This window comes from Emydura macquarii, unplaced genomic scaffold (genome assembly GCF_026122565.2).
Source record: "Emydura macquarii macquarii isolate MOO-44397 ecotype Brisbane River unplaced genomic scaffold, CSIRO-AGI_Emac_v2 contig_499, whole genome shotgun sequence".
Classification (NCBI taxonomy): Eukaryota; Metazoa; Chordata; order Testudines; family Chelidae; genus Emydura; species Emydura macquarii.
The window spans coordinates 4,028,242-4,046,360 of record NW_027130636.1 but is presented as its reverse complement, the minus strand read 5'-3'; the positions used below and the strand labels follow the sequence as shown (position 1 = coordinate 4,046,360).

The 18,119-nt window shown below is 48.4% G+C and overlaps 1 protein-coding gene across 4 annotated transcripts in view; it reads left to right on the top strand.

Annotated features, from left to right (window-relative positions):
• Positions 1-18,119, top strand: part of VPS8 (VPS8 subunit of CORVET complex) — a 223,567-nt gene that overhangs the window by 94,656 nt on the left and 110,792 nt on the right. For all 4 annotated transcript variants that reach the window (XM_067538775.1, XM_067538776.1, XM_067538774.1 and 1 more), the window contains one exon: positions 13,184-13,273. In XM_067538775.1, coding sequence (XP_067394876.1) covers positions 13,184-13,273 — 90 coding nt within the window. The remainder of the gene's footprint in view (positions 1-13,183; positions 13,274-18,119) is intronic.

Below are 18,119 nucleotides of genomic sequence, written 5' to 3'. Positions count from 1 at the left end.
GGCTGGTAAGGCTTGGGTCCTATACCCTACCAATAGCTATATTGGAATCCATGGGATTTTTCCACCACTACTAGGTTCCTCCTCCCTCTAGATCCCCAAGTGGATGACAGATTAGTTTCCATGAGGAGGCTCAGGATGTTCCCTCACTACTGAGCAGGGGCAGCCTTATATGCCAGAACCCACATAAATTTCCATGCAGGAGGCTCCATCTCAACTACCTTGTGCTGCTCTTCCTCATCACCTGATGAGGATGTAGTGTCAGGAGTGTCCTTGCCTTTTCAGGGTGACTTATATAGCCTGCCAGGAGTTGATAAAGAGGGTTGCTTCCTCTCTTGACATTTAAGTTGAGGAAGTGCAAGAAAGTTCCTGTATGCTGGTGGAACTACTGGCATCAGTAGGACCTTCCCAAGTGCTCTGCCAATAAATGAAGTCATTTTGGATCCCACAAGATTGTTATGAGAAATACCATTATCTCTGCTGCTGACTGCCAAGCAAGCCAAGTGAAGGTACTTTGTCCTTTCTCAGGACTATGAACATTTCTACACCCATCTGTTGGATTCCTTGCTTGTCTTGGCAGTAAACAAAAGAGCGCATTAGGGATGGCCTCCTTCTTCTCCCGAAGGATAACAAAGCAAAGAGACTGGACATTTTTGGTAGAAAGGTTTATTGCATCTAACTAGCAAGCCTGGTTGGCCAGATACAATTTTTCACTCTGGGGCCATGTCCTGAAGTTTGCGAACAAATTGCCAGAGAGTGCCCAGCAGGCGTTCCAGGCCATCTTGGTAGAGGGCTAACTGTTAGCTAGGACCTCTCTCCAGGGTGCATTAGGTGAGGTAAATTTGGCAGCCAGAGTGATGAAATCAGCAGAAGAGATGCACAGATGTTCATCATGGTTTCAGTCTTTGGGTCTCCTGCAGGAGGTCCAGCAGACGATCCAGAATGTCTTCTTTGAGGGGTCCTCCACTCTTCTCTCGCCAGACTGGTGAGAAGATTCATAGCTCAAAGACTTGAGGGCCACACTGAAATCATTGGACATTTACACTTCTTTCCCTGAAATGAAACATTTCTGCCCTCAGTCGTACCAATGATACTCGCTTGTCATGTCTAGACAGCCTGACTACTGCAGGAAAAGGGAAAAATCAGAGGAGACTTCCTCAGTTTTTTCTTCTGTGGCAGGTTCTTCTAGACAACCAGGAATTTCTAAGCTGCCTGTTTGACTGCCTTGTCAGGAACAGAGTACCAGTTAGTTAGGGGCCAGTTTCTCCCACCCATGTTTTTTCTGACAGGCTATCATATTTGCTATAGGGTTAGACCAATATTACCGTGCATCTATGGTAATGATTCCCCATTTACAATTACATTTTGAGACCTCTCAATTATCAAGTTTTTAATCTACTTAATGTATGCGATGTCAATTTTATATCGTTTTAGTTTTTTAATCAAAATGTTGTATGGTATCAAGTTAAATACCTTGGTGAAGTCTATTATCTTTATCAAATTTTTAATCTCCATTTAAAAAAAAGTTAGTTTGACAGGATCTATTTTCTATAGACCTATGTTGATTTCTATTAATTACTTTACCCTCCTTTAATTCTTTATTAATCAAGTCCCATATCACAGCTCCATTGTCTTTCCAGGGACCAATGTCAGGTTGACAGGCTGAAAATTAGCTAGGTCACCCTTTAAAAAAAATCACATTAGCTTTCTTTCAGTCTCCTGGAACTTTCGTAGTGCTCCAAGACTTATTGAAAATCAACATTAACTGCTCAGCGAGCTCCTCAGCCAGGTCTTTTAAAACTCTTGGATGCAAGTTTATCTGGACCTGCTGATTTAAGTGTCTAACTTTAGTAACTTATAACATTCTCCAGAGATACTCCTGGAATGGAAAGAGTGGCATTACCATATGATGAGACTATATAATCTGTCTATCTCCCCCCTCCCACCCACCCCCTCCCAAAATAGAGAACCAAAATATTTATGGAACACTTCTACCTTTTCTGCCTTTATTATTATTGATAATGCTACCATTTCTATCCAATAATGGACCAATAGCATTATCAAGATTCTTTTTATTCCTAATATGTTTTTAAAAATTCCTTGTTGTCCCTAACCGTGCTGGCTATAGATTTCTCCTTCTCTCCCTTTGCTTACCTCATCAATTGACCACAGGTTGTGGTGGATTCTGCAGTACTGACAGTTTTTAAATCAAGATGGAATGGTTTTCAAAAAGATCTGCTCTAGGAATTATTTTTGGGAAGTTCTATGGTCTGTGCTCTCCCAAAGGTCTGACTAGATGATCACAATGTTCCCTTCTATCTTCGAGTGATTGCTCATATGCATTCCAATGTAGGTGTGTGCGCGCCCAGTGCACAGATTCCCGGAACTTTTTCCCTAGCAAGCCCCGCATGGCCAGCTCAGGCGCCCCCTGGAGTGCCGCGCTCATATCGCGGTATAAAGGGCACTGCTGGCTCCGCGGGTCCCCAGTCCCTTCTTTCCGCCTGTGACGGTTGCTGGAACTATCGCCTCTTGCTGCGTGCAAGTAGCTCATTCCCTAGTTGTTTGACTGTTTTCAAAGTTTGTTGTTATATAGTTGTTATAGAGTTAGTTAGTTTATAGTTATAGTGATAAGTTAGAACCCCGGACGGGGTCCTTTCTACTGGGAGTCATGCCGGGTTCCACAGGCTTTAAGAACTGTGTTTTGTGCACTAAAGCCTTTCCTATTAGTGACCCGCATGACGGCTGTCTCCGGTGCCTTGGCGAAGAACACCGTCGAGACAAGTGTAGAATCTGCAAGTCCTTTAAGCCTCGCACTCAAAAAGAACGGGACGCGAGGCTAAAAGCGATTCTCATGGAGTCGGCGCTCCGTCCAGCTTCTGAGCCGTCCCGGTCTCCATCGGCACCGAGTGTGTCGTCGATGCGGAGCGCCCCCCCACCGGCACCGCTTTCGGCACCGCAGGAGCCGCAAAGGGGCCGAAGAAGTCGGCACGGCCCCTGGCCGCACCTAAGGACTCCCCCCGGCCCTCGCAGGGCGGAGGGAGTATGGAGACGCCCCAGCCAAGGGCCGTAGAGTCTACTCCGGCACCGGGGTCTCCGCGCGGGTTGCCTCCCCCGACTCCTGGGGGTGGGGGAGTGCACCCGCAAGGGCCGTTGACGCCGGAGGCGTTTACTGCGGCACGAGCCTTCATGGCCATGCCTACGCCTCCGTCCCCCCCTCGGCCGAGGGAGACGGGACCCGCGTCTTGAGGCAAACCCGCGCTGGGTGGTCTCGGTGGTTGGAGACGTTCCCACTCCAAGTCTCCTTCCAGATGGTCACGGAGGGTGGAGAGCGCCGGCTCCCCTCCGAGCTCCGACTCTAGGTCGTCGAGCGACTCGGCACCGCGGCACCGTGGGTGGTCCCGAGTCCATCGCCGGAGCCGTCGGTCCAGCTCTGACCTCGGCAGGGACCGGATTCGGGCTCGCAGTCTTCGGTGCGGAGCCCGTCCCGGCACCGATCCCGGTCATCGTCGGCCGTCTCGAGAGGCAGTGGCTCTCATCTGGAGACACCGATGGGCCCGGCACCGACAGCGGGGCGACCGGAGTCCTCCCAGCGTCGCCGTCGTCGGCACCACTCTCGGTCCCGAGGGGGTAAGCGGCATCGCAAGTCCTCTCGCCGCAGGGGCAGGTCCGCTACATCGTCGTCGTCGTCCCCGACCTCCTCATATCACCGGCACCGCAGACGTCGGCACCGATCCCCGTCGTCCTCGTTGGACCGCTCCATACGTCGGCGACATAAGCGACGTACGGGAGGCTCCGGCGACACGAAGGCTGTGAGGCATCAGCCTTCTCTGCAAGCCCCCGGGTGGACCCAGGGGCCTTGGCAGTGGCCGTATTGGGGACCCTGGAATGCCCCTATGCCCCAAGGCTCAGTGTCGCTGCAATCTGTGGTGGCCCCCCCAGTACCCCTTCCCCCTAAGATTCAAGAGCGGGATTCGGAGGATTCGGACCCAGGGGAGGGACCCTCCACTACACCCCTGCCCCTCTCTTCCTCCTTGTCGCCAGACGAGGCAGCAGCCAGGGATCGTAAGGGCCCCCTGTTTGATTTCAGGGCCCACCAAGACCTCCTAAAGAGGGCTGCTGAGAACTTGGGCATGGAGTTTAAACTCATGTCTGAGGAGGAGGACCCCCTCTTTGGGCCCTCGAGCTCTGTGGGGCCATCACGGGCGACCTTGCCAGTACATGACAATGTCATGAAAATCGCGAGGAAGCTCTGGCAGACCCCTTCCTCTCTGCCCTCCACTTCCAAGGGGGTGGAACGGAAGTATTATGTCCCCAAGGAACCGTTTGAGTTCCTCTATAACCAGCCCGCGCCAAGCTCCCTCGTGGTCGACGCTGCCAACCAGAGGGACCGTCAGGGGAACCAGGGTAACACTCCCAAGGATAAGGAGGGCCGTAAGCTGGATTTATTTGGGAGAAAAATCTACTCTACTGCGGCGCTGCAGTTTAGAGTAGCCAACCACCAGGCCCTGTTTGGGAAGTACAATAAGAACCTGTGGGCCTCAATGCAGAGGTTTGCATCCCAGCTACCCCCCGACCAGGAGGCGGATTTCTCCACAGTACTCCAGGAGGGGGCCGCGGTGGCAGCCGCTGCACTACAGTCGGCTAGCGACGCGGCGGACACCGCCAGTAGAGCAATGGCCTCGGCGGTCGTGATGCGCCGCTGCTCGTGGCTTCAAGCGTCTGGCCTCACCCAAGAGGTTCAACAGGCCATTCAGGACTTGCCGTTTGATGGCCTGGGTCTGTTTTCGGAGAAGACAGACGACAAACTACAGGCACTCAAGGACTCTCGGGCCACCCTGAAGTCCCTCGGGTTGTATACCCCCCAGGCCTCCAGACAGCAGTCCAGACCTCAGGCCCAGAGGCCACCACCACCCCTGCCCAGGCCGGCTCCTCGACCCGCCCAGCAGAGGAGAGGTCGTGAGCGATACCGCGGTCCCAGCAGAGGAGGCCGTCAGGGGTCCTCTGCGGGGGGCCAGCTAAAGGGGGTAATTCTAATAAACGATTTTGACCCAGAGCAGGAGGGTGGTACCATTCCTTCTGTCTGGGATCTTGACCGGCCGTTTGCGGTTAGGCTTCGCCCCTTTCTTACAGAGTGGGAAGCCATTACTACAGACCGGTGGGTCCTGGAGGTGATTGCCAAGGGGTACACCTTCCAGCTCACAGCCTCCCCCCCCCAACACCCCTCCTAGGCTGTCCCCCATTGGGGATCCGGCCTCGGTTCAACTCCTAGTACAGGAGATTGAGTTGCTCCTCATGCTGGGGGCGGTGGAGGAAGTCCCAGTGGCCGAAGAGGGCCGGGGATTTTACTCCAGATATTTCTTAATCCCCAAGGCGAAGGGAGGCCTTAGACCCATTCTGGATCTACGTCGCCTGAATAAGTATATTAGGCGTATTAAGTTTTGTATGGTCTCCCTCGCCGCAATCATTCCGGTCCTTGACCCAGGGGATTGGTATGCTGCGCTTGATTTAAAGGATGCATACTTTCGCATCTCAATATTGCCTGCCCATAGGCTGTTTTTGAGGTTTGTGGTAGCGGGATGCCATTATCAATTTCGGTCCCTACCCTTTGGGCTCTCCTCAGCACCCAGGGTTTTTACTAAATGTATGGCCGTGGTGGTAGCCCACCTGCGCCGTAGCGGCATTCAAATCTTCCCTTACTTGGATGATTGGTTGATCAGGGGGAAGTCAAGTTCTCATGTGAGACATAGTCTGCTCCTCACACGCGAGTTGTGCACTAGACTGGGGTTGCTTATTAATGAGCAAAAGTCCACACTCACTCCGGTGCAATGTATAGAGTTTATTGGAGCCAAGTTGGATGCGGTACAAGCCAGAGCCTTCCTCCCTCAAACGAGATTTGAGGCAATGGCAGCCATCATATCTAATCTCCACCTGTCCCCCATGACGACAGCCAGGCATTGCCTGCAGCTGTTGGGACATATGGCAGCTTCTACATACGTAGTAAGACTGGCACGATTGAGGCTTAGACCTCTCCAGAGGTGGTTGGCTTCGGTGTACGTACCGCACAGGCATTCTCTGACTAGAATGGTCCTGGTTCCCCCACAGGTGCTGTCGTCCCTCGATTGGTGGAGGGACCCGAGGGAAGTGATGACGGGCGTTCCCTTCAGAGAGTTTATCCCATCTGTGACGCTCATCACGGATGCATCCGATCGGGGATGGGGAGTCCACATTTCTCACAACCAGGGCACCCAAGGGCTTTGGTCACCGGAGGAGAGAGCTCTGCACATCAATGTACGCGAGCTCAGAGCGGTCCGGTTGGCCTGCAAGGTCTTCCTTCAATTCCTGAAGGGCAGGGTAGTCCAAGTCCTCACAGACAATACGGCAGCCATGTTCTATGTGAACAGGCGGGGGGGGCACGCTCCTCGGCTCTCTGCCAGGAAGCTATTCGCCTATGGGACTTTGCGGTGAGGCACGGGTTTCATTTATCTGCCTCTCACCTCCCGGGGGTACGAAACAGCGAGGCGGACCGCCTCAGCAGATCCTTTTCTCCCCGCCACGAATGGTCCTTACACCAGGACATAGTGGGTTTCATCTTCCAACGGTGGGGTACTCCCCGTCTAGACCTGTTCGCTACAGCCGGGAACAGGAAATGCCTGAGGTTTTGCTCGCTCAGGGGTCGCGAGCCGGGCTCTCTGTCCGATGCCTTCTTAATACCCTGGACAGGGGACTTGATGTATGCATTCCCCCCGTCCCGCTCCTGCCCCAAGTCCTCCTCAAAATCAAGAGGGACAGGGCGAACATCATCCTGATCGCCCCAGCGTGGCCGAGACAGCACTGGTACAGCATGCTGCTCGACCTCTCCATCACCGAACCGATTCTGCTACCCAGACGATGCGACCTAATCTCCCAGGACCATGGGAGATTGTTGCACCCCGACCTGGACTCCCTCCACCTCACCGCCTGGAGACTCTGTGGCTGACGGAGGGAGAGAGAGCCTGTTCCATACAGGTTCAACAGGTCCTCCTGGGCAGCAGGAAGCCGTCCACGCAAGTAACATATAAAGCTAAGTGGCGGAGGTTTTCGGGGTGGGCAGAAGCGAGAGGGTTACACCCAAGCCTCTCACCTATACAGGCTATCTTGGAGTACTTACTGCAGCTTAAACTGCAGGGTCTGGCTTTGGCCTCCCTCAAGGTACACCGAGCGGCCATTTCGGCCTTCCACCAACCCATGGAGGGCCGCTCCCTTTTCTCTCACCCAATGTCGGTGAGGTTCCTAAAAGGGGTGGAGAGGACTTTCCCTCAGGTGCGGGACCCGGTGCCACCCTGGGACCTCAACTTGGTCCTCAACGGACTGATGGGTCACCCCTTTGAGCCCCTAGCCACATGCTCCCTTCTCCTCTTATCGTGGAAGGTAGCCTTCCTAGTGGCTATTACCTCGGCCAGAAGGGTCTCCGAACTGAGGGCGTTAACCTCGGAGCCCCCCTACACGGTTTTTTATAAGGATAAGGTCCGGCTGCGACCTCACCCGGCTTTTATGCCTAAGGTGGTCTCTCAGTTCCACTGTAACCAGGACATTTTCCTTCCTGTGTTCTTTCCAAAACCCCATGGGTCGGAGGAGAAAAGGAGAGGACATTCGCTGGATGTCAGGCGAGCCCTGGCCTTCTATATCGAACGGACCAAGCCTTTTCGGAAATCGACACAGCTCTTCGTAGCTGTGGCGGATAGGATGAAGGGCTCACTTGTCTCCACCCAGCGAATCTCCAACTGGATTACTGCCTGCATTAGAGCATGCTATGAGCAGGCAGGGGTACCCCTCCCAGGTGCGGTAAGAGCACACTCCACTAGGGCCCAGGCCTCTTCCGCAGCCTTTCTGGAGCGGGTTCCCCTGCACGACATCTGCAGAGCAGCGACCTGGTCGTCAGTCCATACGCTCATGTCGCACTACGCCATCGTGGAACAGGCGAGGGAAGATGCGGGGTTCGGCAGAGCCGTGCTGTCAAGAGCAGGTCACCAATAACTCCTACCCTCCTCCAAGGTATGGCTACTCAATCACCTACATTGGAATGCATATGAGCAATCACTCGAAGATAGAAAACAAGGTTACTTACCAGTAACTGTTGTTCTTCGAGATGTGTTGCTCATATCCATTCCAAACCCACCCCCCGTCCCCACTGTCGGAGTTGGCAGAAAGAAGGGACTGGGGACCCGCGGAGCCAGCAGTGCCCTTTATACCGCGATATGAGCGCGGCACTCCAGGGGGCGCCTGAGCTGGCCATGCGGGGCTTGCTAGGGAAAAAGTTCCGGGAATCTGTGCACTGGGCGCGCACACACCTACATTGGAATGGATATGAGCAACACATCTCGAAGAACAATAGTTACTGGTAAGTAACCTTGTTTTCTGGCCTTAAAATCTAGGAATCAATTTTCTGCCATTCCTAACTTCTGATTTATATTAATTACTATCAACTTCCCCTTTATTCCATTTGTTAAATATTATATTTTTTTATAGCTGCCTTTACTTCCCCTTTAAACAAGGTTGGTCTTTTAACCAGCACAGCCTTCTTCCTTGGTTATGACTTTTTGGGCCTCTTATAAGGCATTCTTAAAAGATTCCCAATTATCACTTACATTTTTCTGATTAAATTCTTCCTTCCAGCTGATTTTTGGCTCATAATTGTTTTCAAAAGAGAGGTGTTTTACCAGCCTGGACCTCTATCCAAAATGTTTTCGATTACTTGTTCCACCTGAAACAGCAAGGCCTATCCATTAGTGCCACCTGGGTTCACCTGGCAGCTATCTCTACTTTCTACTCTTGAATTGCTGTCCACTCAGTCTTTTAAAATCCCATGTCAAATCATGTTGTTAATGGGTCTGGACAGGTTGTAGCTCCAAGTTGTGGATCCTTTTCCTCTCTGGGACTAACAGTGTTGGTGGGTCCACTCTTTCCACGGATGGCTGCCTGCTCTTTACTTCATCTATCCATGAAAATAGCATTTTTCATCGCTATTACCTCTGCGAGAAGAGTGGTGGAATTATGAATGTTGGTAGCTGTCCCTCTGTCACATTTTGGGGTGCAAATCAAACCCATGTGAGGTTGTCATAGCTTGTCTTGTAACCCTGAGCACTTGCTCTGCTGCTGTAGCTCCCTGTCTGGATGCTACCAGTCAGAATACAAGCATGCACTGAGTGTCTGTGTTGAGCAGTCCTGGTTCATCAACTCTGACTCCAGCAGCTTGCTTGTTACATCACAGTCACACTCTGGTCTCCATCAGCCTTGTTTACTACTAGCCAAGGGACCCTAACACACACCCAGTCCTGAATTTCTCCAAAAGTGTCTGCCCTGAAAAATCCAGCCCTCTCCTGGAACATTCAGTGGAATAATAAGTCCATTGGTCCTTTAAAGCCAGTTAAAGTAACAAGCTACTGTGCTTTTCTCTTTAATCATTTAAAGTCACACACAGTATTGGATTGATTTATAATAAAAATAAAATAAGTTCATTTAACTAAAGAGAGGTTTTTAAGGGAGTTCAAATATAAGGGATAAAGTCAGAAATGGTTATAAGCAAATAAAAATAAAAATACCCTTACTAATAGCTAAGACCTAGCTAAATGAGCTACAATCTTTGTTCAAGTAGATTTCTTGCCATATTTCTCTCTTTTCTAGCCTTGGCTGACTTTCACTCTGTCAGGATTTTCCACAGAAGTACAGGGTGCTCTTTCCCTTATCTTAGATGGAAGATCTTTGACAAAGCAGATTTCTCACATATATTCAATTCCAAGAGACTTCAGCCCTCTTGGCTGAAGGACCCATCTTTCTCAGCTTGCAAGAACTCTGATTTCTTGTGCCATGATAACTTCTCTCTCCTTATATCTTCCCAAACTCATTGTTTTGTCCTCGGATTTAGGATGACTGCATGCTGGCCTTCCTTGCCTATGGGCTTTCCATCCCCCAGCTGATTTGTATGTAAATGAGACTTCCCTTGTTTTTGGTCACATCTTGCTTAATTTCATTGGAAACAGGTAGATAGCTGCCTTCCGTCCTGTCTGGGGGAAAAACCTGTTTCTACCTGTTTGGTCACAGACTTTAAAATATCCATAATTTGTCATATAGAATTAAGACATACATTTTCATAATAGAATTAATCACTAATGTGTCATTAGTGTTCATTAAAGACTTGATACACTTTTATAATACAGTAATATTGTATAGAATCAATTGATTCAATTGCTTATCATTTGAGGTTCAAATCCCCACAACAGGCTATCTCCTCCCCTTGCTAGGTTGATGGCTTTATTTACCTTTTGTTTAAATGTATCTTCATTGTCTCTGGCTTTTGACCAGGCTGGTGAGACAAACAAATACACATTCCTTTGTCTAAGGCAGACTGTTTTTATGCGTTACTTACCAAATACATTTTAAGAACCTAATTCTAACACACATCCATAACTCTTTGCACATAGCTGTTACATACATCACTGAAGAATATTAATGATCAGTGAGTTTAGTTTTCCAATGATATCTTGCATGATACCTTTTTCAATACAAATTACAACAGCAGTGTTTGTTAGGTGTAGTGAGTCAGGCCTGACCCGACTTGCTGACCCAGCGTAGTGAACCACAAATGGCCCTCTCTCTGTCACTCCCCTCCCTACAAAATCTTTTATAGGGACAAAATATTCTTATGTCTGCATCCAAAATTTTTGTCTGAAGTAGTTTTGAAATTTCACCTCAGTCAGGCAATATACTTACCAACTTTCTTTCCTAAGCCCCATTCTCATAAGAATGAAGAGAAACACCATACCTTGGATTTTAGCTTTTTACTTTAACAGAACTAGGATGTTTAGCTCATCCTCCCAGCTGTTTGTGTCAGTTGCAGACAGGATAAAAGGCCTGGTTTCAACCCAGAGAATCTTGTCCTAGATTTGCTTCTGCATTTGTCTGCTATGACACTGCTAATATAAGCCTTCAAGACACTGTGGTAGCACAGTCTACAAGGTCTCAAGCCATCTCTGTAGCTTGACTGGTTCTAGTACCTATAAAAGACATTTGTAGGATTGCAACTTGGTTTCGTACACACCTTTACAATGCATTATACTCATCTCAGCATTCTACAGATGAGGCCAGGTTTGAATAGTCCTTCAGTCATTGTTCAGGTGGACTCCAAAACCCATCTCCAGGTTGAACTGCTTGTGTGTCACCTGAAGTGAAATGGACATGTGCAGTCACTGAAAGAAGAGAGTTACTAACCAGCTATATAGCTGTTCTTCTGTGAGATGTTGCACATGTCCATTTCCTGACCCACCCTCCCTCTCCATATCAGTGTCTTCCGGGTTGGAAGGAACTGAGGGAATTCCATCAGAGGTGGCTTTGCCCTTTATACCATCGCACAGCAGCATGAGGCAGCAGAGATTGCATGAGCCGTCCTGATGAATATCACTAAGGGAAAAATCTGATTCTGGTGCACTGAGCATGCACACACCTGAATTGGAATGGCATGTGCAACACATCTTCAGGAACGAGAGCTACGGAACAGGATAGTAATTTTTTTCTTTCTGGACTTGGAATCTATGAATCTGTTCATGGACTTCATCTGCACAGGAAGCAGCCACTGTACAAGGCAGCATCCTATATATATAATCGTCTCTCTTTTTGTATCTGCTGGCCCAGCAAACTCCACCTGGATTTGGGAAGTCAAGTTGTGTTCTTTCCTCCTTCCCCAACATCACCAGTAATAAAAGTTGTGGAGGCTAAACTCAGACCTTATTCTACTTAAACACCACCATTGTCTTCAGTCAGTAACTGAAGATAGATTTTAACCCAGAGAACAGCAACATTTTAAGAGAAACCACACCCTTTTAATCTAACTAATTTAATTAAATTTCTTTAATGTATGCATTGTTTAGGGCTTTTGTGCCCAATTTGTGGCCTGGGGGACCACAGAGTTGCTCTCAAGGGTGACTGAGTTAAGAAGAAAATATGCTCTGTGCACTATAGCCTCTGTTTCTTTTTTCAGCTGAAGCATTTGAGCTGGGCCATGGCTACAGGGAGGTGGTAGGGACCATGATCACCTGCATGCCTTCCCTGTAGCTCCAGGAGCTGCTCTGATGTGAGCTGAAAGCACCAGTGGCTACTATCCCTTCTGCACAGTAGCTCTCCCACTGACCTGATGCATGGCAGCGAGAAGGGTAGCTCTGGCAGCTCCGATGTCTGTTTCCCTGCTAGGCCGTTGGAGCCCCAGGGGGAGCAGTGTAGGAGCTGAACTGTCTCTGTTTTGGCCTAGGGGGAACCCATAGCAAAGGATGTTTCCCTTCATCCTCACAGCCTCCAGGACAGCCCAGCAGGGGGAAAAAGCTGGGACTCAACCACCAGTCACTTCCTTATGATTCTCTGCCCTGGTACAAGTTAGAGCAATGTCCAGGCTGCGCTAACTTTTGATGGTTTAGTATGTGCCTATAGAGTGCTATAAACTAGTTGGGACTAGTTAAGAGTCTAAGCATGCTTTATTCCTAATATGTCCCCCGCACCAGGACATTGGAGTCAAATATACTGACTACGGCTGCTGGATGTTCCAAGCAAGGGGCGGGTCCCTTTTTGCCACCTGAATAATGCAAAAGGAGTGGACCAGAGCAGGGAATCCTCAGTGTATGAACTATTGCCCCTTGACTGTCTTGAAATAATATAGTCAACCTTTAGGCTGGACAGCTGGGCACCACTGGTTGGGGCTGGCTGGTGGCATGGTGACAGAACAACTGACTAAATCATCAAAAGCCATGACATTTGGAGAGCTGACCTCTTGGGTCCCTAGCTCCAAAGGTCAAGGCAGTGAGGAATTAGGAAGACCTGGATTTCTCATTGCAGTACCTCAGACAGGCCATGGACTTCTAGATTTCAGGTGTGTGGTGTACAGCCATAAGCCAGATCTCTGTCTTTCCCTCCTCGCCTGCACATCCCCCCTTCCTCAGTGGCTTGGCAGAGTTCTGAATATGGGCAGTTCTCACTTGTGTAACTTTGCAGGCCCATTTCCCCCCACCCTCCCTCCAACCCCACTGTTTTCCAGCAGCTGGCTAGGATGAATGCCATGGTCAGAGCTGTCTTTGAGCAAATACAGGAAGAGAAACTGATGGGCTAATGGAAGCTATTAGGCTATGTTGTACAAGAATCTGAGGAAATCTGCTTTGTTCCCATGCAGGTAGTTCTCCTATGCTGGGAAAATCATCTGTTTGATGCCATGATCTACGTGTACAACAGTGGAATGAATGACTTTATTAGTCCAATGGAGGTAGGAAGACTAGTGATGACCTATGCTTGTGGTATCTAATATCACCCTTCAATCCATCCATATCCTTTTGTTTCTCCCTGCATCTTTCATAGGATTTTTTTTTGGGGGGGGGGGGGGGGGATTGTTTCAATCTATCTGTTTAATTTTTCAGACTGCGGTGAGATATTGATCTGTGAATTCACCATTCAGTTTTATCTGAGGGTCAATTTGTAAAGCACTAATCATTTACTTGTCTGGCGATTTGATGCGTGCTGCTTGTTCTTCCCTATGATTTTGAGGAAGGGAGTTCTGTTGATAGCTAGTGTACAATGTATGCAAATTCACCTTTTGCTCCTCTCTCCTACTGTATCTAGTGTGCATTTTTCACATTTCTCTGACTCTTCTGTGAAACTTAATCAAATGCCTTTCTTAGATTTAAGTGTTAAATAAAATGTCTGTAAGGTACCAGAGCTCTGCTGTGTGTCAGACCAGCAAACATTGGCAGAACTAACGTCTGTTACAATATAAAACAAAACAAGTACAAAAAAACCAAATGCAACACAAGTGAAATAAGGGCAACACAATAAGTAAGGGCTAAACAGAATGCATGTTGCAGTATGGGCTGCTTCATCTCCTTGTTGCTGATGGCCATACTGACAATGGAATGTAATGAACAATGATAGCATCTCATATTCTGCACAATCAAGTGTCAGCAGGTGCGAGAATGAATTTCTTTCTCTAGCCACCCTGCTCTATGCGCTGTCTTTTGTCTGTTGGAAGTACCTAGTGTTTGAATGTACGTGTGTGGTAGTGGTGGTGGTGGTCAGAACTACAACTGGAGCAGCCTCTGCATAGTTGCAGGTTTTATTTCCAGTGTTGGGGTACAGGCTATCTATACTAGGCATGTCTTCTATGGTAGGACCTAGTAGAGTTATATGGCTGAAGACAACTGGATGGATTCCACTGTTCTTCTTCAAATGCTGCTCCTTATGTGTATTCCACTATGTGTATGCGTGCCTAACATGCACCTGAGACTGGAAAAATCTTTCAACTTTTGTGCATTGGTCCTCACCTGCACCCTGGATCTCCTCATGCTCAGCACCAAAGCAATAAGGGGAAGTGTGGACTGATAACCTCTTTAGTTGTTTCATAGCCTAAGTCAGAATCTTCTGTGTCCAGAGCTATTCTTGCATTGTCTTCATCTGTGTAAAGATAAGTGTATAGTTTGTTAGCATTTGTGTAGTATTCTTATAGTTAGTGTAGCTTAGTTTTCCCCACCCCAGGACCCTTTCTTCTCCCTCCACCCCCGCTTTTGGGACTAAAGCTATGCTCAGAAACACGTGGCTTAAAAACTGCATCTCCTCTTCTTGCCCCTTCTTGGTTAATGAGAACCAGGAGCACTGTCTTGGGTAGGCGTTTATTTCTGCCACGTGTAGTGTCTGTCACACCTTCCCGCCCAGGACCTAAGAGGGAAGGGAGTGCCGATTGAGGAAGTACCTCAGAGAAAGCCCTGAGGCTGCAGTCAGTTCCAGGCCGGAGAGACCCCCTCCCTCCCTCTCATATTAGTCACAGTCATCAAGCAGCCTGTCATTGAACACAAGCTGTGGAGCAGAGGCTGGAGCAGATAAATCTCAACTCGTTGTCTTGAGCTTTTCATGAGAGTAAGGGACGTTCTCATAGATATAAAAACAAATTCCTCCTCTATCTGCTTCTAGGAGAAGGGGTCTCTTTCTGACTCGTTCCAAATTGGGTGAGTCTTCATGTGCAAGAACCCAAGGATTTAGATCTGCCTAAGCCTCTCGAAAGGAAAGTGTGCAGGAACAGGGTCAAACAGAACTAGGCTTGGTATCGCCATTGAAACCAACTGTGACCCTCTAGCAAGCCAAAAAATTGACATCCCTCAGTACTGACCAAGAGCTCCAGAAGTAACTCTTTTTTGCCAATGGTACTGGCTTTGTTCTGTAAGGATATGCCAACCACTAAGTCTGTCATGGCACTGGATCTGCCAGAACCGATAACCTGGATCCTCATACTCCAGGACAGACATATACTACCCTGAGAGATATTGTCACCTTCCTGATGAACACTCTACTTTTGGGCCTGGTTTTTCTGAGGGACATCTTAACCTCATAAAATTAGACCACTTTACGGTTTTCATGAAGGTCTTTTTAGTGGTGGCAGCACAGCTGAGAAGGTGGCTACCTGAGCATGAATGGGAGTTACGTAGTTCAACATCAGTAGCATCTCTTCGATGTGCCTATGCTGGATGTTTGTAAGGTTGCAATTTGGATTTTCAATCATACTTTCACAAGCATTACGTTTTGGTCCAAGCCTTTTCTGCTGATGCAGGGTTTGGAATTTCAGTGTTAGACATGTACATTGTCTGCATCCTCGCACCCTCTTCCTGCTTGACCACTACTTGCCACTCACCTACCTGTAGAATACACATAAGGATTAGCACTCAAATAAGTAGAGATTATACTTACCTGTAACTTGAGGATCTTCAAAATGTGTAGTAGTCCCTATCTGTATTCCGCTACTTGTCTTCCTTCATGTATGCTTTGGATCATGACTGTGTTCGTGGTAGAGAAAGACAGTGGAGAGAGAGTCAGTCCATACCTCCTCTTATCCCTTGGTGCTGAGCAGTAGGAGAGAAATCTAGGGTGAAGGTGTGGCCAAACAGACAGTGCTTGCAAGATATTCCAGTCTGTGGCACAGGGAACTCGTGTACCACATTTGAAGTACAGATAGGGACCACATGTCTCTGACTACTGAAGGAACAGGTTCAAGACTATTTAGAAAGATTGGACATACACAAGTCTATGGGGCCAGATGCAATGCATCCAAGGGTGCTGAGGGAGTTGGCTGATGTGATTTCAGAGTCATTGGCTATTATTTTTGAAAGCTCGTGGCAATAGAGAAGGATCCTGACAAAACGAAGAAAGGAGAACAGCAGGATATGGACCATGGACTTCAGAAAAGCAGACTTTGACTCCCTCAAGGAGCTGATGGACAGGATCCCCTGGGAGGCTAATATGAGGGGGAAAGGAATCCAAGAGAGCTGGCTGTATTTTAAAGAAACCTTATTGAGGGCACAGGAACAAACCATCCTGATGTGCAGAAAAAATAGCAAATGTGGTAGGCGCCCAGCTTGGCTTAACAAAGAAGTCTTTGGTGAGCTTAAACACCAAAAAGAAGCTTACAAGAAGTGGAAGCTTGGTCAGATGACTAGGGAGGATTATAAAAACACTGCTCGAACATGTAGGAATGAAATCAGGAAGGCCAAAGCGCAATTAGAGTTGCAGCTAGCAAGGAACGTGAAGGGGAACAAAAGAGGTTTCTACAGGTATGTTACTAACAAGAGGAAGATTAGGGAAAGTGTGGGCCCCTTACAGAATGGGGGAGGCAACCTAGTGATCGAGGATGTGGAGAAAGCTGAGGTATTCAATGCCTTTTTTGCTTCTGTCTTCACAGACAAGGTCAGTTCCCAGACTACTGCACTGGGCAGTACAAAATGGGGAGGAGGTGAACATCCCTCAGTGCTGAAGGAACAGGTTCAGGACTATTTAGAAAGATTGGACATACACAAGTCCATGGGGCCAGATGCAATGCATCCCAGGGTGCTGAGGGAGTTGGCTGATGTGATTTCAGAGCCATTGGCTATTATCTTTGAAAACTCATGGCAATTGGGGGAGGTCCCTGATGATTGGAAAAAGGCAAATATAGTGCCCATCTTCAAGAAAGGGAAGAAAGAGGATCCAAGGAACTACAGGTCAAATCCAGGTCAGCCTCACCTCAATCCCTGGAAAAATCATGAAGCAGGTCCTCAAGGAATCCATTTTAAGGCACTTGGAAGAGAGGAAGGTGATCAGGAACAGCCAACATGGATTCACTAAGGGCAAGTAATGCCTGACCAACCTGATTGCCTTCTATGAAGAAGTGACTGGCTCTGTGGATGTGGGGAAAGCAGTAGACGTGATATACCTTGACTTTAGCAAAGTTTTTGATAGTCTCCCACAGTATTCTTATCAGCAAGTTAAAGAAGTATGGATTGGATGAATGGACTATACAATGGATAGAGAACTGGCTAGAGCATAGGGCTCAACGAATAGTGATAAATGGCTCTATGTCTAGCTGGCAGCCAGTCACAAGCGGAGTGCCCCAGGGGTCGGTTCTGGGGCCGGTTTTGTTCAACATCTTCATTAATGATCTGGAGGATGGGGTAGATTGCACCCTCAGCAAGTTTGCAGATGACACTAAGCTAGGGGGAGTGGTAGATACCCTGGAAGGTAGGGATAGGATACAGAGTGACCTAGACAAATTGGAGGATTGGGCCAAAAGAAATCTAATGAGGTTCAACAAAGATAAGTGCAGAGTCCTCCACTTAGGAAGGAAGAATCCCATGCACAGCTACAGACTGGGGACCAAAGGGCTAGACAGCAGTTCTGCAAAAAAGGACCTGGGGGTTACAGTGGATGATAAGCTGTCAGTAGTGTGCCCTGGTTGCCAAGAAGGCTAATAGCATATTGGGCTGCGTTAGTAGGAACATTGCCAGCAGATCGAGGAAAGTGATTATTCCCCTCTATTCGGCATTGGTGAGGCTGCATTTGGAGTATTGTCCACTACAAAAAAAGATGTGGACAAGTTGGAGAGAGTCCAGAAGAGGGCAACAAAAATGATTAGGGGGCTGGAGCACAAGACTTATGAGGAGAGGCTGGGGGAACTAGGCTTGTTTAGTCTGCAGAAGAGAAGAATGAGGGGGGATATGATAGCATCCTTTAACTACGTGAAAGAGGGTTCCAGGGAAGATGGAGCTAGGCTGTTCTCAATGATAGTAGATGACAGAACAAGGAGCAATGGTCTGAAG